This window comes from Macadamia integrifolia, chromosome 14 (genome assembly GCF_013358625.1).
Source record: "Macadamia integrifolia cultivar HAES 741 chromosome 14, SCU_Mint_v3, whole genome shotgun sequence".
NCBI lineage: Eukaryota > Viridiplantae > Streptophyta > Magnoliopsida > Proteales > Proteaceae > Macadamia > Macadamia integrifolia.
Window position 1 is genome coordinate 31,898,421 of NC_056570.1, and position 22,516 is coordinate 31,920,936.

Below are 22,516 nucleotides of genomic sequence, written 5' to 3' on the forward strand. Positions count from 1 at the left end.
GGGGAGTGTGACAGTACTCACTTTCACATAAGCGTCGTCGTTAAGATTGTAAATGCATCCATCAACTTCTGCTTGCTCGTAATGGCACCGAGCCTGCAGAACTTCCTCTTCATCGTCACTGCAACAAGGAAATAATGAAATGAAATAGGCAAAGAAGGATTAAGTACCCATCTACGTTTAAAAACATTTAAAACAGAGATCTAAGCTAGCAGACGAGATAAAACGGAAGGGGGAAAAAACATTAGCGCTTTTACCCTTTAGAGCCACCTAATCGGACGGTCTTCTTCACTTTTTTGTTATTCTGGGGAAAAGCAAAGGTCAGAAAATAAGAAGAAAGTGAACTGACAAGCGTCCAACAAGCATAAGAGGCTGTAAAATGTAATAGAACAACTTGAACTTGAACCAAGAAAGAAAAATGCAGAATAAAATGATGATCAGATCTTTTTCCCCTAACCAAATCTTTGTATCTGTGAGGCCAACGTTCGCGGGCTACCGCCACTGGAACTGGTTTTCCATACAAGCGGCTCTCACCCTTCGACGCAGTTTTCTTTGCTCTCTTTACAGAATGAGAAGCTCTTGAAGAGCTCGTTTCTTCCTCCTGCTTCTCAACAGACTTCTCGTTTTCCGATAGCTCCAAATCGATTAGATTGTTCAGTGAACCTTCGTCAGTTTCATCAACCGTGGGCGTCGCCGCCGGAGCTGTCCTACCCTTCGACCTAGCACGTTTCTTTCCAGTGGTTGGCCTTTTTTCCACTGCTTTCTTTACCGAACGAGAAGCTCTTGGAGAGCTCGTTTCTTCCTCCGCCTTCTGCTTCTCAACAGACTTCTCGTTTTCGGACAGCTCTAAATCGATTAGATTATTCAATGAACCTCCGTCACTTTCATCAACCGTGGGCAACGCCGCCGGAGCTGTCCTGCCCTTCAACCTAGCACTTTTCTTTCCGTTGGACGGCCTTTTCCCCTTTGCTTTCTTTGCAGAACGAGAAGCTCTTGTAGAGCTCACTTCTTCCTCCGCCTTCTGCTTCTCTACAGACTTCTCGTCTTCCGACAAACCCAAATCGATCGGGCTATTCAACGAACCATCGACGATTTCATCAACTATTGGCGTTGCCGCCGGAGCTATCTTACCCTTCGATATAGCACTTTTCTTTCCGGTGGACGGCCTTTTCCCCTTTGCTTTCTTTGCAGAACGAGAAGCTCTTGTAGAGCTCACTTCTTCCTCCGCCTTCTGCTTCTCTACAGACTTCTTGTCTTCCGACAAACCCAAATCGATCGGGCTATTCAACGAACCATCGACGATTTCATCAACTATTGGCGTTGCCGCCGGAGCTATCTTACCCTTAGATCTAGTACGTTTCTTTCCAACGGCCGGCATTTTTACCAACGACGGCGATTAGAGATTTGTAGAAGAGGGAAGCAAGCAGGCGAAGCAAAAGAGTCGTGAGACTCGTGAGATAGTGACTGAAGCGAGGGGGGAAAACACGTTTTATGAGAGAGAGAGCGTTCTATAAATAGTAACGGATTTAAAACTTTTGAGGAAGGGAACGAAAGAGTGGCGGGCGGGAAACCGAAATTTTAGGGATTTATGAACTGAGTTGAAATACGCCCGAAAGTCCGGTCCGTACGTGACTTTAGTTAATACGGGAGTAGCGGCTTAATTGATTCGAAGCGGATTCCCGTTCAAAGGTCGAGATCTTCACAGGGGTTTCTCTTGAAACTGTTATATTAGAATCGCTTTATCCTGGTAATCGTGAGTTTACTGTATCGATAACCGTATTGATTACTCAATTGAGATGAGCTGGTGATTGGCTGAATTTTGGAAAACGTGATATTTTTCTATAAGAGGTTTTCCACTACACCCAAATGTGAAAGATGCTCCATGTTGGTAGTAGGATAAGATAGATTAAGGCACCGTTTGATAATATTTTCATAAATGTGTTTTTTCGTTTTTCTGTGTTTAAAAATGAAAAAATACTTCAAAAACTGTTTGAGCAACCTGTTTTGTTTCACCAATTTTTTTAAATATTAATTTATGCTTATTCTTCTGTCTAAAAACGGGTTTGATGAAACAACTCATACTTGATCTTCTGTTTCTTGGAACAACTTGTGGACCTAAAAATTGATGGACCCTCAATGAAAAATTGCATCTCCCAACCTAGCATTACCTTACCTGATGGCTTTCCAAAGTTCGAAGATTCTCTAAGGAAACGAAAAGAATTATATCGAATTTTTGCTTTGCTAGTGAAAGTCTTAAATTCATATCAATCGATTCCTTTGTGAATTTCTTTCAATTCTCTCTGGACCCTCATGAATCTATTATTAAATCTTTTTTTTTTTTAATTAAAGTTTGAATTCCCCAGCAAAACACACACCGACCCAAGGAATCTACCCAACCCTACTCAATTCAAGAAATAGGTTTATCAAACACCAAAAAATCCATTTGTTTTCCCATAAACTTGAAAAATAGTTTATATTTTTTATATACGCATAAACAGCAAAAAAACGTTATCAAATGGTGTATACGGGTGTCAAAATAAGGATATAAATTTAAAGCTAAAATTGAATCGAACTGTTTACACGAAGACCGCAAACATGTTTGTTAAATGGTTCAGTTTTAATTTAAAATTGAAATTGTGATTGGATTTTGATTTTAAAGTTCAAGCGATTGATAAAACATTAAATCGATTAATATATACATAGTAAGTTTAAGTGATTCAATGTTAAGTTTACAAATATTTCAATAAAAAAAAAATTTGATGTTAAACAATTATTAAAAATATATATAACAATATAAAAAATAATTGAATGTTATAATTTACATTAATTTCACTACATATTTTAAAGGTAAATAAGTTGTTTGAATAAAAAATTAGATAACATGAGAAGAATGTTTAAATTGAAACCGAATATGAATGGTTACAGTTTTAATATATAAAACCGTTTATTAAGTAATTTAGTTTTGGCTTTACCTAACAAATTTTGCACATTACTTAATCAAACCACCTACACCGGAACCGAACCGATTAACACCCTTGTGTCAAAAGTTGGCCTGAACAAGTTGGCCTTAATACCGAGTTGTTAAAATTCCTAAAATTGGACCAGTGCTAGGTCTAGACCTACTAATATTCGGTTATTATCGATGCTTGGTTGTAATTTGATCAACATAATATCGGGATTGACACAGTATCAAAATCGATCAATGAAAACTCGATTGTGTATTGCCCAATTTACCAAATTAGCCTGATTATAGATTACTAATTGATCAATCAAATATAAGCATGTCCATGCATGGTCGCTGAAATGTGATTAACTAATAGTTGACAATAATGTGGGGCCTTAAATTTGTGAAGGCTCGGCCTAACTGGTCGACACCCTAGAGGCAAAGGAGAGATAGCACCAAGAGAGTTGTCACTTGTAAAGAGAGTAATTCCAAGTATGGGTATCAAGCATGTCGGAAAAATATTTCCTGACAATGGGTGAAGAAAATTTAACCATTGGGGTGCTTGCCCCCATCGCATGAAGTCCCAAATACCTTCAACATCATTCCACTAGTCTCCTCTAAACATTACTACATATGGATTAATAGATTACCTCCAATATGGGGTTTTCCCTTTTGGTAAAGTCCAATATGGGATATGGGCATGGTTTCAAGTATTGATATCGTATTTGTCATATTGTATCGATATTGGTTGAGACCGATATTGATACATGACTAATCTGAATTGGTTGCCCATATCATTTTAGGGATAAAACAATAAAAAATGTCTTTTTTTTGTTTGAAAAAATAAGGGTAAAAATGATTGATACACTCTCCGATCCTTACCAATATCAATCTATAGATATAGACCGATACTATTACCGATATGATGACTAAATCCTTGGATGTGGATGACGAAAAACTAATAAATTTGTAATTTCTTTCCTTTTTTTCTATTACATGAAATTTATTGTGCCCACAAATGGAAGTTTCAAATGGTCAAATTGGGGCCAGGGGGCCAACGGTCCTATTTTAGTAATTCGAATTGGCTGACACAATTACCAAAGCAGACATGACCTGCGTCAGGCTAACGGTCCAAAAAATCACAGTGCTTTGTATTTGAAATTTGCAGGACAAGATCAGAAGGAAGGAATGGTACTTGGGAGTCTTGGAAATGTCATTTCCACGCCTCACGCCATGGTTGGTTTGGCCTAAATTAAGGGTTTCAATTGTTCCGGTTCTAGGCTATTGGTCAGTTTCTTTATGGGTTCCAACCTAAAAGGGCCAGGATCAAACGCGGATCAACAATCTAATCGCTTTTAAATATAAGATCCATGACCATTGGCTAATGGGTGGATCAATTCTGGGTCCTAATCAGTTCCAAGCAGTAGAAAATTAATACATTTAAAAAAAATAAAATTTAACACATGATATATATACTCAATGATATTATAGTAAGACACTAAAATTATTTTTTTGGTGAAGATATGCCACCCATCATCATTTTCTCATCAAATCACAAAAATAGTCTATATTACCATTTTCCTATTGTTTTATATTCAATTAATAAACTAGGAACACCAGCACCCTCATAAATTAAGATTATGAAGCCTTTTTTTTTGTCCCTCTATTGGGTCATATAATGTTCATAGACTATAATTTTGGTATACAACAAAACCCTATAATTTTTGTTTGTCGTACTTAATGTTAGCTCATTTTTTTTTTGGCCTTTTCACTTGTGAAGCAACCATAGCCTCAATCTCTTTTCACTTGAGAATGAGAAAGAAAACATTAAAAAGGCTTGGAGGATTGGGCACAATGTTAGCTTTCCTAGAGCTAGCGGCTAAACCAATGGAGAGGCTTGGGGAGGAGAAACACAGACATAGTGTTGGGCACAACGCTAGTGCCTAGTCCTAAACCATTAAAAAATAATAAGAAGAAAACATGACTCACCCAAATCACTAGGTTTTGAAAAAGACGAATCAAGTTGACAATCAATTACCAATGAACAAATAAATAAATAAATTTCAATAAATTTTTTGTTATCTACAAGTTATCACCAATAATTCACTTCCTTCAAAAATATTTACCATCATTTGAGACATTTAAGATTTAGCATCTTACTTTGTGGACTGCTCTTTCAATTTTTTATTATTTTTTTTAAATAAAAGAGCAACAAATATATTAAGATTAAGAAATAAATGTACATCCGTCCCAATTTTGTATATACAACCTATGTTTAGTTTCCACTGTTTGAGATGCCCACTTAGCCATCAAAAGGATCGAGGAAAATTTAAAACAAAAAATTAAGTGCTACCAGTGTTTATATAAATCTAAGAACAGAGGGGCCACACTTAGAGGCCAATCAGTGGATGATAGGTCAAAAGTTAGTTTGTTCAAAAACTCAAGTTACTCTATATTTCCGTCACTTCTCACTTCCGTTTAAAAGCGTCTTTGAGCCCTAATAATAACGACCTCATGCATCCTTCACGAATGTCTCATATCATTATGTAGCCAGTAATTAGTAGTAGGAATTTGCCATTAGAAAAAAAAAAAAAAAAATCCAAAACAAAACATAGAGCCCAACCTGATAGTTTGGGATATGCTACGATAGCACAAACCATTAAGGGATGATCAAGGATGGTGGGAGTCCATGTCAAAAGACTTAGGTCCAGAAACATTACCGATTCAAGTAATTGAATTGACAGAAAATGTTGACGGACTCACCAAGAAGCATGTTTAACAATTAAATGTGGGTTAAGTTTGCCATCAGTAAAGGTGATCTTATTTCTATAAAACCAGATAAAATTGCAAAATATAATAAAGGTAGAGAAGAAAATATTAAGATTCTTCCTGTAAGCCAGGGTATCAAAGGAATACATAATTAAAGTCTAAAAGGAAGAAGTAGAGAGAAAGGCTCTATGTAACCCCAAGGGACTTGCAGCCCAAATTCACTTAATTATCCCGTATGAAAGGAAGAGATGTCATGTGGTTTCATGATAGGTCTTGCATAAGACACAAATTGTGTCCAAAGGAAACCACTGTTGAAGCACATACTTAGTCGGAAGACCATCGTGCATGAGTCTCCAAAAGAAAGATTAACAACACAGTTATAGTTATTACGCTCCATCCACTCTATGATTGTAAAAGCTTTGTACTCCACAAGTCATGTGCCCTTAACGTTTCTATTCTTCATAATTATATATAATTAGCCAAAATAAAAAGGAAAATGAACTTTGTACGGGAGCGTTGTGTATGATTATGTCTCCCAGAGTCCATTTCTTTCCCCTTCTCTATGAAATGATTCAAATACGGCTGGCGTATACTATACTCCTGAACAAAGAACTTTCTCCCTCTCTCCTTTCGGAAAAAAAAAAAAAAAAAAAAAAAAAGGTCATGCAAGATTGAGAGTATGATTTATGTAATCAGTCATATCAATATCAACAGACTTGCCCAACACTCTATCAATGTAATAATATACAATATGTTTTGTTAACCAAGGTGCCTAAGCTAGCTTACGTGCACCTCGACTAATCCTCAAGGAGACTAGCATAGCAATACATCGCCATGGTCTCCACTTAAATCGTAGTAATCATATGGACAACCCACGGATGGGTACGCCTATACAAACACCCCACACACACAATGCATACGACTTGGTTCGATCCCACAACCTCCTCCCCTGGGCGCTAGCTCGTCTAATCGGAGTTGCCACCACTAGGCTATTCTAGTGTTCATATCAATGTAACAATATAGACAAAGGGTAAAAGTAGGAAAAAAAAAGTCTAAAACGCAGCATGACCCTTTTGCCCAGACATAATGGGATTGAATTGACCATCCCAACCCTTATGAAAAGTAGAAATCTTACCAATGTTGATACTTCTACTAGTGTTCTCATAGGCCTTTATGCTGGTGTAGGAACCATGCTGCTTTTTAAGGACCTTTTCGATTTACCAAAAAAGAAAAAAGAAAATTCCGACATGGACCTATCCAGACCGATCCGTATCGGTGTCCAGACTGCAACAATTCGATAGCTCTTGTGCCGCTATCCCTTATCTTTTTCATTTGCCAAATGACAGGAATATCCCTAACGTCTTTTCTATGGGACATCGTCAGCTCCAAACGGCTAAGTCTAAACACTCAATTCTCCTTTCCCTAGCTGCTTGCTATCTTTACTGGCTGCTTCCCTTGTTGAACTTCGGTCACCCGAGACGAAATCTGGTAATTTTCTCTCCTTCTTCCTCCATCTCCAACTTCCCTGGCTTCTAAGTTGTTTAGGGTTTGTAATTTTGTGAACTTCTTGTTGTTTTCTCTCATTTTTGGCTCTACTTTGGAGCAAGAGCATTTTTAATTGATTGGATTTGCAGTAACTTGTGTTCTTTAGATTATTGTAATTATTTTAATAAATCGCACTGGAGGTGGCATTGGTATAGAGAGCGGATTCTTTGACACACCTAAACCTAACGATTGTTTTTGTACAAGTAATCAGAGGTGGAGAAGAGCATCCAAACAGTTTTTGGATAAATATACGTTGATAAATTTGTACTGGATTTGTCCTGGTTGTATTTATTTAAGCATAATGGCCTGTAGATGCTTTTTTGTTCACCTGGCCTCGTAGTGCTATTCCTGTGTGTACAGATTATCTAAACTCTAAATGGGTTTGATGTGGATTCTGGTTATAAAACCCTAAAACCCATTTAACAAATCCAATGCCATGGATATATTTATTGTTGGGTTATCTAACATTTATAGTTTATTTTATTTTGAATGCAGTGAGGTACTGTTCATTTGTTGCATCACAATTTCATGTCCTGAATTGCATAATTTTTTCTTCATATTTGTTCAAAGAAATAGTTACACATGGCTTAGAATCTTTAGAACCCAGCATCATTCTTTACTCTACTATCTGATACTTTCGAATTTGTATTAATTTTCCAGCTTTATGTCATCAGAACAAAGACACCGTCGCCATTTTCTGTCTGGGTGGTTTGTTACTAAACATTACATCATTTCATTTCTATTTTTATGATGCAGCTTATGCATCGGTTGGGCCTTGCATTAGTGTAGCTTTAAGAGCCAGCTGACCTGATGATACAAACAATTTTCTTATGAAACAAAGGAGAAATATATACAATGTAATGCCTTGTTTGATTAAAATTAGTTGATTTGTTGGAAGTGTCTATGTGATAAGTCAGTAGAGCATGATATTGAGGACATGACACATGATATTTTAGGTTTCTTCTCCACGGTTTGAGAGTTTGGAACTTTCTTTGCAGGTTGCAGAAGCAGTACAATAAGTTAGACATTTCAGCTAAAAGGCTATATTGCACTTTGCTATCTCTTATACTGCTAATCTGTGTACCAATTTGCCTTCTTTATTTTGCTCCTCTTTTACTGAGAAAAATTGCTATTTCTGGTAGTGGGGACCCAGAAATTACCTACAAGGTACATAGTAGATAGCTATGCAGGGATCCTTCAGGTTGATGAATAATGTTAGCTTGGACATTCACTGAATCAGAGAAAATTACAACTGAAGGACTTTTCAAGTTGTTGATACCATAGACGGTATTGGTTCTAAAAACACTTGCAGAGTTCATGTTAGCAGGCAATTCACTTTTTTATTTTTTTTTGATAGTCCCATTCTAGTCTCAAGAAAAATCCCATACACCACCTTACACTCTGCCTCCACAGAAGTCTCTCTTACATGGCTTCTCTATTTTTGCCCACTTCCTTCCTCCGTCCATCATCTTTCCATCATTCTCGTCATCTTCGATTACAATCACATCACCATCATCATCATCATGATTATCGAAGTTATCTTCTCTTTCCTCTTTCGCTACGATATTCATTTCGTTCATTTTGTGCTCCTCAGTCCATTGATACTCCACCCTACTCAAATGAGGGAACAATATCTGTCATCAACTTCGAAGATTTTGCTGAGAAAGACTGGTCATTTCTTGAATCTGATGATGTAAATTCCAATGAACAACGTGATAAGGCTAAACGGATAATCTCTGCTGGGGACATTGAAGAGAATTCTCGCGTTTTGGTTTCAATTGGCACTGAAGATTTCATTGAAAACTTGGTTGATTGGTTTCCCTGCCAACTTTTGCTTGTTGTTCATGACTCACTGTTCACTTTAGCGATGATCAAGGAGAAATATGATAAAATTAAGTGCTGGCAAGGGGAATTGATCTATGTGCCAGAGAAATGGGCACCTTTTGATGTGGTGTTTCTCTACTGCTTACCTGCTTTGCCCTTTGAACTTGATCAGATTTTTGGAGCATTGGTGGCTCGTTGTTCTTCAGGTACTTTTTTCTTCTTAAAAATTCTGTCCATTGGTTATTCATTTGCGTTGTAAGGGGAATTAAAGGAAAGGGGAAGAGTGTATTCTATTCTATGTATATTAGTAGGTCTAATCAGTAGGCTCCGTTTGGTTGCAATGGGAATCTAAATGGAAGGGAAGTGAAATTTTCGTACTTAAAAAGAAATATATGTAATCATTACCTATGTGACTTTAACATTAACTTCAAATCATTCCATATTTGGTCATAAAATTTCACTTTACTTTGGATCCAAAACCCTTTGCTATAATATGTAAAATAAAAATTACATGTAAAAATATATCATTACTAAATATGGTTAAAAAATCAAGTAGTTTATACAATCACAAGGGATAATGATTATAAACATTTATTTTTAAAATATAAAAATTTCACTTCCCTTCCCTTTAGATTCCCATTGCAACCAAATGGAGCCTACTGATTAGACCTACTAATACATAGAAGAATACACTCAATTATAGAAATTCCGTTTTGTTTCCTTAAGGTTCTGACTATAAACTGCACAGGTGCAAGACTGGTCATTAGCTACTCCCAAGGAAGGGAGGCTTTGGAAAAACAAAGGCAACCCCATTCTGATGTGATTGTCTGTGACTTGCCTGATAAAGCTACTTTGGAGAAGGTTGCAGCCAATCATTCTTTTGAGATTGCCGAATTTGTTGACGAGCCTGGTTTTTATCTTTCTGTTTTGAAGTTTTGTAAGACAGGAACCTCAAAGGAATAGATGGTTGATACTTCTAATGGAGTAAAAACTGGCCGTTTCATGTGTAGGATTTGACAAATGAGATCAGAAACAGTTGTGCAGTCATTCAAATTTGGAATTGTGGTGTGCTTCAGCTTCTGTTATTGATGGCAATCTCAGCTACTGGATAGTTACTGTTGTTGTTATTCTTACATGTGATGCTCCTCTGAACCCATGGAGAAAAGGGTACTCCCTGGGAAGTTTAAGAGGGGGGGGGGGGGGGGGTAGAGGTATGAGCACAGCCAGTAGTAGCAATTGATGCTCATGATATCCACATCAACCAACAGGGGCAGGTCTATGTGATAGAGGGTTTTACACCCATCTCATAGATCAAATTTATGAAGCAAGAGTTTTGCCCGATAGGGATTGGGTAAGAAACCTGGCCCTTTTGTATTGTAGAGAACAGTTCACTAGCTTTCAAGATATGTAATTGTCTTGCATTTCCCCATGTAGGAAAAGATTCTTGAACGGTCCACCATTTCAAGCCTATTCTCTCATGTATGTCTATGCACACTTATGGTAATCCAAAAATTATTATGCATTCTCCCATGGTCTTGGGTTTTTCAAAGGAAAATTACAAGATTACTCACATTTGGGTTTTCCAAATCAAAGATGACTATATCAAAATTACTCAATTTCTACAGTTTCTTACAATTTTGCCCTTGATTTCCATCTCTCATTCTCTCCTAGTTCCTCCCTTTTTGCATTTAGCCGCTCCATTGCAATCTCCATCACTCCTATGTTAAATGTTCCCCTAGCTGCGCCTGTTGTTGTTGATCCTGCCACCGAAAGGAAGAAACGGACGGCCATCTATTCCAAGTTTCCGACACCTGTGGATCGATGAAGACTAGATCGAGCCTGATACACACAACTGGTGTGGTGTTTATCAAAGAATGAGGTGGAACAATGGCAGAGAACTGGGTAATTGCCTCGAATTTACAACATAATATTATTGTCCTCAAATGGAAAGCGCTATAAAATTCTAGATAAAAGTGGTTCCTGAGTTCATACGAATAGATAGATGATCACCCAACAAATACCTTAATTAGTTGCAAAGGCTTATTCTATTACTTGATGCGAACAAACTGTATTCAGTATTTGTATCCTTGGTCCCAAGTATCAACTTGAGCAGAATCTGCAAGTAAATTTGGAAGGAAATCAGCTGCGTTTGGTTGCAAGGGAAATGGGAAAGGGAAGGGAAGTGAAGGGAAATGAAGAAATTTTTTTTTTCCCTTTTGAGTCGTTTGGTTGCAATAGAATTTAAGTGAGATTAATTTACTAGAGTTGTTTGGTTGGATGTAAAATTGATGTAAAATTTTAAAAATCTAATAAATCAACCAAAAATTCTAAATTGTAACTAATTAAACCCCTTTTTCTTTGGCAATTAATCTGCACTAGATCCATAACCCACATAAGCTTCATATTGATTTCCCACCTTTCATTTTTTTATTTTCTTTTTCCCTTTTCTACGAGTCTGCCTGGAAAATATGAATGAAGGTCATGGAAAGTCAACAATACAAATGTGTTAGGTGGGCAAAATGTTCAATGCCACCATGAAGAGCTAAAAAACTGTTTTCCCTCCATCATTCATTGTGGAAACAACTTGGTCTGCAAATGTCACTGTTTTACACCTGATGTCCATGCATGACACTGGCTTGTATGGTTGTGGCAAGTTAATATTGGCTGTAGGATGCTTCTAAGTTAATAAGACACTACTGTCATTGCAATGTCAAGAATCCTCTTAATTCTAGCAATGGGAAGACAAAGTCATAGTTCGAAGACAACCAAGTAGTGGGCATACCTGCTGCAGTCTCCAAACCAAAGAACAGATATATAATGACACTATAGTTTGGTTGCTCGGTGTTCATCTTGACTAGAACAATGCATCTCAAGTCCCAACTCTCAATGCTCTCCTAAGATATAGAAGTTTGTGCATTATGGCTTTGGTGATTGGATCAATACTACTTGGGCAAATGTGAAGGAATCTTATACCAGATTGATTAGATGACAACTTCTGTGGAGTCATGTTAGAAAAAAGAGAAAAGCAAAAAACAAGGGGGAGAGAGGACCATTAAAAATAAACAATGAGGGAAAAAACAGAGTTGCTGAATTAGGTGTATAAAAAGAATGAATAACATTTCCTTGTTAAATTTTACTGTCAATTTCATTGGACTATGTCAACCCGACAGTAGCCCGATTCCTAAAGCATCTCTCACTTCATTCATTCCTCTTGTTCAATGAGCAACATGTTATTCTCTCTCTCTCAATCTTGAACAAGATAAAAGAAATGTCATTTTTTGGCTCTCTCAAGTCTGGCATTCATTCCCTCAAATCTTCAATCAATGCTTAACTGTCAACAAACAAAATGTAAGATAGGACCTCCTACACCAATGACAAGAGATAGGGGCTTAATATACAGATCCTTGGTGTTGGTGGAGAACAATTTTATCTGTTGTTGTTCATCTGACCATATCCTAGACTTGCCAATTACATATATAGCAGTCTTGAGTGATTTATGGCCTTAAAGCCAGCAGCAGTTAGTTACATGGACCTAGAATCGAATTCCTCCAATACTCAAACTAATGGCATATGATCATTCATAATAATCTCTGTCGGTAATGCATGGTTCTTTTGCAAAAAATAGCCTTCATAACCAAACATGATACAACAAAGGGGTACATAGAGGAGAAATGGCAAGGGCATTACACAGCACTAGTGTGTCAAAGGGGGAGATGTTTGGGCTATTGTTCCATGGTCAATGTCACAAATGGGGCAAGAATAATTTAGTGCTTCTTGTGTACAGCAATTTGAGTTATATCCATTGATCATTTCATTACAAGTGCGAACATCACTGGTTATCTCACTTGGTTAGCTAATCCATAGTTGTCATGGCGTCGCCTAGGCGTCGCCAAGGCGGCGATTTGGCGTCCTGGCTGAAAAAGAAGTTCATGGCAGTGCTACGATTTACGTGACTCATATATGGCGGTCGCCATTGGCTGATAGGCGTCTCTACGCCACTGCCATGGATGCTAGGTCACGCCTAATTCACTAGGCGGTCGATTTTTTGTAAAATGCAGGGTGATTTTGATAGGACTATGTTGATTTTTGATGATTTGATGTTGTTTAATGTTGGTTTTATATGTTATAGGGTATATATTGTAGACTTGTAGCAAGCTAAATAACTTTAGAAAATAGCGGAAATAAAAAAAATAGCATACTAAATAACTATAGAAAAAAGGGAAAATAAAAAATAACACATGGGCGATTTGACCGCCATGGCAACGCCATAATAGGCGATTCATCGCCAAATCGATTAACCACCCCTCCACCGCCTTGGATCGATTTGACGCCATGACAACTATGAGCTAATCTATAACAGAGTAGTTAGTTTAGAGGTATCAATTCAAAGATTGTATACACCAAAGACATTGAGAAATAAATCAAAACTCTTCGAGTGCACAACTGGGGGAGATGAGAATTGGGTTTCAGAACTATTTCTCTTATTTGGCTTTTCTATTTTGTATATAGCCATCACTTCACCTTTCCACTGTGAAACCAGAATCAGATGAGGATTTTAGAAACATAAACGCAGCATTAGAATCAAGCAGCTGCAACATATACCAAGGGAGTTGGGTGACTAAAGCTTCATCATCACCTTTCTACGACACTTCAAGACGCCCCTTCATTATCAAAGATTTCGATTGCCAGAAGAATGGATGCCCAGATAAACTGTCTCAAATACACACGGAAACCTACTTCCTGTGACTTGCCAAGGTGGGTACTGGATTCCATTTCCACCTTTACATTTCCTGTAAGTCCTCCTATCTAACGTTTCATTTCATAAATCAATGTATCAGAATTGGAATCCTCATTGTTTCTGTATCTATGGAACAAAGTGTTCAGTTAATGGTCCCAAAGTCCCCAGATTAGAATCTCTTGCTCTTCTGCTATAGCTTCTAGGTTCTAGCTTCACCACCACTTTTCTGGCCGGGTTATATGTACAACACTAATAGGGTCGTTAAAGGTTTCTTACAGGCAATTAATAGAACACTATTTACAGGTCTGCACAATTAGTAGATGTATGCTAGTTGTATGAGTTGGTGCAGCAATGGCAATGGTAATGGTAAACACTGTTGTCCAATTGATTATCTGCCTAATTCCCCCCATGAGAGAACATATTGATTAGGGAGTTTACAATGAGGGTTCATTATAGAACCCAAGATGATAAGCAACAAAATAGAACTGAAGTCCAAGCACAAACATAATACAGCCCTGCATAGCCTAAACACAATTGAGAAAGTAACATGGTTCGGTTTCAAACCAGATGACAGCATTCTAGAGAACGAGCTTCCAACTTCTCCAGCATTCTCATCTAGAAATAAGCTAGTAAATACAGTATTCCAAGATATAATAACTCTATGACACATTTCATCAAGCACTTGAGGGGAGTTTTGTGCTCGTTGAGGACTAAGAAGGTGAAGTGAACAAAATGAAATGGAACAAAATGGATAAAGAAATCAAACCTGATATTTAAAGCTTCCTCATCTGTCGAGAATGAAGAGATATTTTGGCCCTAAAAATCCTCCCAACTCAAAAACAAATTCAAATCTGTGTTGTGTGCTTGTTGAGGACTAAAGAACTGAAGTGAATCTTCACAGTAGGAGTGAGAAAGAACGTTGAGAAGCTATCATGGAGTCATCTCCAATTGTCACTCTCTCTCAGATCTCTTTCTTCCCTCCTAAACCTAATAGAACCAGAAAGGTTTTGCTTCTCCTACTCGGCCATGGAAAGTGAGTCACGAGTAGGGCAGGGTGAGAGAGAGAGAGAGAGAGAGAGATCGTGAGAGTGGGATTTTATTTTTCTTCCTATTTTGGTTGGGAAATAAAAAGGGCAATTTCAATGTATAAGTGAAATTTTTTTCACATGTAAATTATATTTCTCTTGCAATCAAACTTCTAAATTTATTTTCCCTGGGAAAAAAATTTCACTTTACATCAAAAATTTGCATTCCCCTGGAAACCAAACGCAGCCTAAAAGGGACCTCCTTTGCTACAAATTTGAGTCCCCCATGTTGTAAAGGACTCTAGAGAGAGCAATCTGTAGAAACACAACCCCAAAACAATGCAGAAAGTAATGAAAAAACAAGAACAAACAATCACACATGCACACAGATTTATGAGGTTTCTCAAGATTGCCTACATTTTTGGTGAGATAAGATCTTACTTCACTATCAATGAAGAATAAAGTTACAAAGCCCATCCTCACACCTCTCTAGAAAGAAAACATCGCTACAAATATATAGCGAAAAACCCTGTAAGAAACAGAATATAGACAATAGGTGTAAGACTTTGACAAACACCTAATAAAATATTATTAAATGAAGAAGGAGAGTATCACTTACAAGTTAAACAAAGATGCAGAAAAGTAAACAGAAGACCTCAAATAAATGTAGAGTTGGGTCGTATTGGTTAGGGGTGTCAACCGGTCGGGCCGGTCCGATTTCGGTCGGGCTTAATCGGGCTTGAAGACTTTTAAAGACTGCACCATGTCCACCCATTTAACTAATCGGGCTTAGTTAGTGAGGGCATGGTACACTTTATATTCTGTCGGTCGGTCTCGGGCTATAATCAGGCTACTAAAATCAGGCCTTAATCGGGTTTTAGTCGGGCCTTAACCGAGCCACTGACATGTTTAATGTTAAATAGGTGTAACTGGTTTTTAAACGAGCCTTCTTTAAAATGATTGAGCAACGACGACGTGATGGACAATGTTTGAAACCCCAGAGTGAAGTGCTGGTTGAAGACGGCTCTAATCCGATCAGTACTGTTTCTTGGGTAATTGTTGAGGTTCACAAGATCATCATTGATTCTCCACTCTATCATTGTAACTTCAACTCCATCCTTGATACTAAGTGAAAGAGACATTGGTAGAGGAAACATCAACTTTAAGCAGCTACCATCCTTTACTTCCCATGTACTGTTTCTTGGGTAATTGGTTGAGGTTCGCAAGATCATCATTGATTCTCCACTCTATCATTGTAACTTCAGCTCCATCCTTGATACTAAGTGAAAGAGACATTGGCAGAGGAAACATCAACTTTAAGCAGCTAACATCCTTTACTTCGCATATACTGATTTTGCCATCTAATGCATCACCTTCAACTTGCAGTTTATCATAGGAACAGCTAGGATGAACTTTAAAACTGGGATGAGTTTCTACCCTTTAAGCAGTCCGTCGGAGGGAAAGCATAAGAACCAGATTTACGATAACCAAAGGAAGAACCGAGATAGCAGCGATTGATCGATTCAGCAACTAAAATTAGTTTCTTCATTCAGCAGCAGCATCAGGAAAAGTCAATGATACCAGATTTTTTTTTTTTTTTTTTTTGGAGAGTAAGAAAAAATCACTTTAATTTTTTTTTTCTTCTTCCTCGTGGCTCTAATACCATGTAAACAATAAAAGAGAAAAAAAGAAAAGACAAGAGAGGAGGGAGGAAGAGGAGGAAGAGGAGAAAGAGATATTTCTGTAACTCTTGAGATCACAACCTTCTTGTTGAGACTACCCACTCAATCCAATATATAATAGTAATGAAATAATCCTAATAAGGGCATAAAAAGAAGGGTAATTTATAGTGCCACCCCCTAGAGAATGCCACAATTATAAGAACACCCCCTCTGTTTCACCAAATTAGACTCAGACCCCCTACCGTCAGTCATTATTAAGTGAAAAGTTAAAATGATCGTTATACCCTTGTCATTAAAACTCATGTTTTAACTCAATTCCTCTTCAGCCCTGCCTATACTCACCTTCACCGAGACACCAAACGCAGAGGCAATCATTCAAAGCACCGAAGACAACGGCGACGGCGACGGCGACGGCGACGGACGGCAACAGCGGTGACCCAAAGATCATCTTCTTCTTCCTCACAGTTTAAACCTGAAAGTTTGGGAATCTCTCCACTGTCTTCGTTGCCAGCGAATTTGCCACGTACTTTTGGTCTATTGTCGGCTAGCGTCTTCCGACATGCATACTGGATAGAAACAAGTTATCTGTCTTCTAGTATTTCAGATTAATCAAAAACCTAAATTTTTTATTGATTTTGACTAGATCTAGAGCTGAGATCTGAACAGATCCAAGATCTACCCAAGTTCTGCACAAAAACTCAACACATGAGCTCTAAAAAGAAAAGGATAATCCAGAGCTAGCTTAGAATTTTATTTCAAAAAATTTCATCGCCGCAACGTAGATTCGTCAATGCGAACCACAGAATTTAAAAAAGAAAAAAAATTAATTGATATCGAAACAAAACAATTATTAGAACCTTGCTAACAATAATCAAACACCAAAAAAGAAAGCAAAGTTGTAGAGAAAGAGAACGAGTAAGAGTTTTGCTTTTTCCAAGATGTGGTTCTATATTTATATCTCTAATGTGTACAGTTTAAGTCTCCATTGTTTCTCTAATTTCATTATCTGTTCATTCTCTACTTCCGGAGCTTCGAACACACCAAATCCGTCCAACACACATGCTTTAAGAAGAATTAAACCATAATTCTAACAACAAATGCCAAATCCAACGGAGATACTCTAAAAGAGCAACGTATGAAAGAGAACTTAGAGTTAAAACCTCTTTCATGGTGATCGGAGCACTTGCAACTGCCATGGCACCCAGATCGAGCTTTGAAACCGAACAGAGGATTTGGAAGGAGGATTGAAACCCCCACCAAGAACCCCCCCCCCACCAAGGGTTCAAAACCAGGGTTTCAATACAAGAAAAGAAGTGCAACAAAATCGAAAAATAGATGATTTGGTCAGGGGCGACGATGGTGGGAGCACTTGGAGGGTCCCATTTGTAAAGCTGTAGAGTGAGATCTCCGGCAGAGGAGGAGAGGTCCGGTGAGTTAGAGGAGATTCAGAGAAAGTAAGAAAACGAAAGAGAAAGGAGAGATAGATACTAGAGCAAGGGTATTTTGGTATTTAAAAAAATATATACTAGCTGACATCAGCATATAAGGTATATTCCTTAACAGAGACTGACGGTAGGGGGTCTAAGTCTAATTTGGTGAAAGAGATGGGTGTTCCTATAATACTGGCATTCTCCAGGGGGTAGCACTGTAAATTACCCTAAAAAGAATAACAACACATAAAATAAAATAAAAGACAACCAAAGGGGAAATCAAGATTAGCACCTAGCACTCCTCACGATTTCTCCTTCCCCCCTTATTCAATCCCCTTTCCGATTCCCTCACCCAATCTCATGAGAAGCAAGCCAGCCCAGCAGGCCTTGCCAACACCTGTCCCCAAGCTGGCATTGCTAAATGCTCCACCACGAAGCAAGCTCTCCCGAATAAGACAAATGCGAAAGTGGCTAAAGAAGTTGGAGGAAGCAAAGAAGCGATAAATTCTAAGAGTGATGAACCATAAATTTTCACGCATTCCTAAGTTCTGTTCTTCCACAACATAATATATCATGGTAAGATTTCACAGTGAAGATCCAAACACCATTCTCATTCTTGTATCATCCTCCTAAGTTCTAGAGCCTTAACAAAAGGCTAACACAATAGAACCTGCATCTCTGCATTATAAAAGCCTATGATTCAACAAAATACTACACATCAATAAAAGGCAAGCACCCATAGAATGGGAAACCATAAAAACTTCTCCCAGATAAAGTATGATTGAAGTGGTATATTCCCATTCCATGTCTTCTTCAATATTTGCAGTCTGCGGATTAATGTTAGTGATTGGATGATCATATTCAATTACAAGCATAATATCAATGCCCAATGACATATCGGCACATGAGAGTAAGGCCCCAAGAGGGGAAGAAGTCAACGAACGGATCTTTGATGGTAACCCAGCCAGGACAGAAGGCATTATTTGAGAGAAGGATTATGCTTGAAATTTCTCTAATCCTATTCCAATTGTAAGGACTGAATAACTTTTATGCTTTCACTTTCACTTTCACATTCCAGTTTGGCCCTCAAGTTGTCTTTGATGGTCACATACTTACATAGAAATAAGAGAATTGGAAAAATGGTAAATCCGATATAAGGCATCTACAGATTTGTCAGGAGGCTTTCTAATACCATACTAACCAGCTTACCTATAGAGCAACTGTTGTTGACCAAATATGCATATTGGTATTACTTAAGGTATTACTTTAGATTGATATTTCAATGCAATCTCATGATTCATCCAAGAAAAGCAAACAAGATACCAAAGAAGAAAATGAACAAACAGGATGTGCTCTAAATCATCCAACACAAGAACAGAATGTGCACTAAAGGCCTCTCTTGAACTTGAAACAAATTATAGGCCTTTTCCAAGCTAACAACATCGTTATCAAGCGCAATAATGTTCTGCAACAACAAAAATCTATTTAAAAATAGATAAACAGTACCTAGACAAGCTCAATGTAGGCCATGGGTGCATTGTCCCCTCGCCTTGGCAGCGTTCTGATGATTCTCGTATACCCACCATTCCTCTCCCCGTACCTATCTGGGACCTCCGCAAACAAAGCATGGACGATCTGCTTCTCGTAAATGAAACCCAAAGCCTGTCTCCTCTTATGAAGAGATCCATCTTTCGCTAAAGTGATCATCTTATCGACATACTTGCGCATGGCACTCGCTCTTGCTCTAGTGGTTTTAATCCTACCATGTTTAAGAAGCTGAGTTGTAAGGCCTCGCAACAATGCCCGACGCTGGTCAGGAGGCCTATTGAGTTTTGGCACTCGCCTTCCGTGTCTCATGGCGAAGAATCGACCGCCATTGTCAATAATAGTGAGAGTATGCTCAGAGGGGTAATCTGCAACAGAGGAAAAAAATATAAAATGGAGCGTTCCACTAAAGGGTTGGTGGGCAGAGATGCTAACTTTAGAAGGGAAATTGGGAAGCCCCATGAAGTAAAAGAAAAGAACAGTTAGCTTTACCTTGCCGTGAACCAAGAGATAGAAGATGAGTGTCCAGAGAGAGGCCCGTAAAAGATGGAAGAGACTTGGGTTTCTGCTGAGAAAAGCAGAGGTGCGCAGACGATGGAAAGGAGGCTCTATGCGGGAATCGGAGGGAAGGACATGAAGTAGAGACAACGGATGGGAGCGCCGACCGCACAGATGCCATGCTCCATGCCTGACCAACGCAAGAGGAGGAGGCACTCGTCGTCATCGTCGCAGTGAAAGAACTCCACATCTCACTTCAAACCACGCCCGCGTTATAGGCTGCAAGAACCACCCCCTCGCTTTCCCTCGGTTTGCTTATCTTATCCCCTTTTCTCCTTCTCCCCGGCCCTTCCTCTTCTGTTATTGTTGCCGATGGTAGTTTGGGACATTTGGGCCCAGGTGTGTCAAATCGGATCCGAAACTCTTAAAAATTTTACTTTGGAAACCAAAAAGGAATTAAAATTGGAATCGGATAGGTTCGGTATGAGTATCGATTTTAAGAACCGAGGTGAGACTTGATCCGGTTTTATAGAATCGAATCGAAGCCATATTGAATACCCAATTTCATACCGATTTACACTTTTTATTTGGGTGCACGGTGCACCACAAGAATAATAATGACGAGATTGGATCCTCTACACGTACATTTACGTTCGCCTGCAAGTATATGTGAGGATTGAACACCTGTCCCACTTCCCCCCAAAATATAAGGGATAATGTTCTTAGCCCTTCTTAGAGCCATTGGAAATCCAAAAAGGTAGGGGATCCTCTTTAACACGCCAGTGTGCATCCAACGGATAGTAGCACCCTGGACACACACACCCCAAGTGTTCTTAGCCATCAGCTATGCTATGGGGAGGATCTAGGTCCATTTGAAGTAGAGAGAAATGTGTTATTGCTTAGAATCTTAAGCAACTCAATATTTACCCCATCACTTGTCACTTTCTCTCTCTTGTTATGTGGCTTGCTTGTCCTTCTCCAATCTGCCCCCACTGGAGAGGATATAAATCCCACTTTATATACATTGGGTTAGTTCTTTCCTCTTTTTCTTAGTTTGTAGTTCTCATTCCCCTTAATAATTTAGTTTTATATCGTCCCAGTAAGATACGAATCTTGTTATCTAGTGGTCAACCAATCGAAAGAGCCTCTCAACATTCATGATTGCGTAGTCCTTGCCTCTCAGACCTCACATATGTGGAAGTCTTATGTATTGGGTACGTCCTTTTTTTTATCATCCCCATAAATAAAATTCTAAAGGTTTCCAAGAAAGGAATCAAGAATCTCCTTCAAAATAAAAATATTGCATGTCCGCTATTTTAAACTTGGATGAATGAAGGATGGAAACCTGATTCTGATAATGGAGGAGCTTCCAAGTTCCTACTAATATATTATTGTTCTTCTCCATGGGCAACCTATTTTTTTTGTCCGGGTTTATAACTTTTCATGATTTGTTGAGAACTTTAATTTTATTATTTTTTATTTATTTATTTATAAAACATTGAAAACTTTAGTCCCACATCGGAAAAATATGGGGGGAAAAAGATTGTTATTAAATACAAGCTTAACAGTAATAGGCACGACCTTAATTGAATGGGATCTGTTCTATAGGTTCGTACCTCTGTATCCTTGAGTTCTAAGGAGACAGGAACTTTAGTCATGTTGATGATACATGACCGTGTGATTAGAGCGTGATTAACGGATTTGGTGAGGCCTATGTGGCTCTCACTAAGCTGTAGAGGATCATTCCCGAGGTTGGTTCCGACTTTGGGGTGGTCGCACGGTTGTCTGACAGACCCCCAGTATCTCCTTTTTGCCTCATGCCAGCCGCGCATTGACAAGGTTCAGTTGAAAAACCCCCAATATCTAGGAGTCTCAGGAGTTTAGGATTCTCTGAAAGTCTCTGAAGGTAGGTTGGCTTGTAACTGAACCACGTAATTCCTGCTAGGCATCTCTCCTTTGATCTTTCTGGTACCATTTTCTCTGAAACTAAGGCTTGGGCAGCCAAATTAGGACAAGAGACTTTTATTCCAACCTGGGAGTAGTGTAATACTAATCGTTTTGGAGGGTTAATTGACATACTTCCTCATCACACTGGTTATCCATGACCAAAGATTGTAGGTCTCATTGCTGAGTGTGATTTGTATCCCACAGTTTCTTTTATATGCATTCATTTTGGGAAATGTGACTAACTGCAGCACCAAACCCTTTTACATTGGCCTCATCTGAGAGAGTTATTTATTGAATTACAACCTTGTTTGACTAAGTTTCAAGCAATAAACTAGGCCTAGAAGCTGCAAATTTGAATCAGGACTACCCTATTACTGTTGAAGACTTCAATGCTATGGTTGCCGCCTCTGGGAGCACCAAGAGATCAGCTACTGCTTCTCTGGCACTATTGCAGCTCAACCTGTGTGTTTTCCATAACTTTGCATTGGAACATCACTGAGGTGGCTCTGTAGTTTGTTACATGGGTGTAACCTTGACCATAGTTAGCAAATTCGGATTCGAGAATTATTCGG

General features: G+C 38.4%; 3 protein-coding genes and 1 non-coding gene across 11 annotated transcripts in view; 2 read left to right on the forward strand and 2 right to left on the reverse strand.

Moving 5' to 3' along the window:
• Positions 1-1,491, reverse strand: part of LOC122061446 (putative DNA (cytosine-5)-methyltransferase CMT1) — a 14,796-nt gene extending 13,305 nt beyond the window's left edge. Inside the window, exons 1-4 of one of the 2 annotated variants that reach the window (XM_042624706.1) lie at positions 1,347-1,484; positions 455-1,136; positions 255-301; positions 22-118 (exon numbers count right to left, since the gene is read on the reverse strand). In XM_042624706.1, coding sequence (XP_042480640.1) covers positions 22-118; positions 255-301; positions 455-1,136; positions 1,347-1,375 — 855 coding nt within the window. In that variant the 5' untranslated portion in view covers positions 1,376-1,484. Of the gene's footprint in view, positions 1-21; positions 119-254; positions 302-454 lie in introns of both variants that reach the window. The other variant, XM_042624705.1, reaches the window with a different exon arrangement.
• A 5,570-nt stretch (positions 1,492-7,061) lies between these two features.
• On the forward strand, positions 7,062-10,547 carry LOC122060494. 3 transcript variants are annotated; one of them, XM_042623589.1, is made up of 4 exons: positions 7,062-7,198; positions 7,916-7,963; positions 8,850-9,285; positions 9,828-10,547. In XM_042623589.1, exons 1-4 carry the CDS (start codon positions 7,079-7,081, stop codon positions 10,040-10,042), a joined length of 819 nt encoding a protein of 272 aa, XP_042479523.1. In that variant the 5' UTR covers positions 7,062-7,078; the 3' UTR covers positions 10,043-10,547. The 3 variants fall into 3 exon arrangements, with proteins under 3 accessions (XP_042479523.1, XP_042479522.1, XP_042479526.1); XM_042623588.1 differs by lacking the exon at positions 7,916-7,963 and having other exon boundaries at positions 8,254-9,285; XM_042623592.1 differs by lacking the exon at positions 7,916-7,963.
• Positions 10,548-13,569: 3,022 nt separating this feature from the next.
• Positions 13,570-20,354, reverse strand: LOC122061925 (50S ribosomal protein L17, chloroplastic). 5 transcript variants are annotated; one of them, XR_006134753.1, is made up of 4 exons: positions 19,992-20,354; positions 19,461-19,867; positions 13,716-13,885; positions 13,570-13,607 (listed from the first exon to the last, which is right to left on the reverse strand). XR_006134753.1 is itself a non-coding variant. In XM_042625497.1 (3 exons), exons 1-2 carry the CDS (start codon positions 20,245-20,247, stop codon positions 19,461-19,463), a joined length of 663 nt encoding a protein of 220 aa, XP_042481431.1. In that variant the 5' UTR covers positions 20,248-20,354; the 3' UTR covers positions 13,570-13,607. The 5 variants fall into 5 exon arrangements, 4 of the variants coding, with proteins under 4 accessions (XP_042481431.1, XP_042481434.1, XP_042481433.1 ...); XM_042625497.1 differs by lacking the exon at positions 13,716-13,885; XM_042625500.1 differs by having other exon boundaries at positions 13,570-13,885.
• Positions 20,355-21,573: 1,219 nt separating this feature from the next.
• On the forward strand, positions 21,574-21,792 carry LOC122062226. Its single transcript, XR_006134854.1, has one exon. It is a non-coding gene; the product is annotated as a small nucleolar RNA U3 (small nucleolar RNA).
• The last annotated feature ends 724 nt before the right edge of the window (positions 21,793-22,516 follow it).

Excerpts from the sequence above, each read along its gene's own strand:
- LOC122060494 (XM_042623589.1), top strand. The coding sequence starts at position 7,079 with ATGGGACATCGTCAGCTCCAAACGGCTAAGTCTAAACACTCAATTCTC. Across the intron at positions 7,964-8,849 it reads CGCCATTTTCTGTCTGGGTG|TCCATTGATACTCCACCCTA; the intron begins GTTTGTTACTAA and ends TGTGCTCCTCAG. Across the intron at positions 9,286-9,827 it reads GGTGGCTCGTTGTTCTTCAG|GTGCAAGACTGGTCATTAGC; the intron begins GTACTTTTTTCT and ends TAAACTGCACAG.
- LOC122061925 (XM_042625497.1), bottom strand. The coding sequence starts at position 20,247 with ATGTGGAGTTCTTTCACTGCGACGATGACGACGAGTGCCTCCTCCTCT. Across the intron at positions 19,868-19,991 it reads ATCTCTTGGTTCACGGCAAG|ATTACCCCTCTGAGCATACT; the intron begins GTAAAGCTAACT and ends CCTCTGTTGCAG.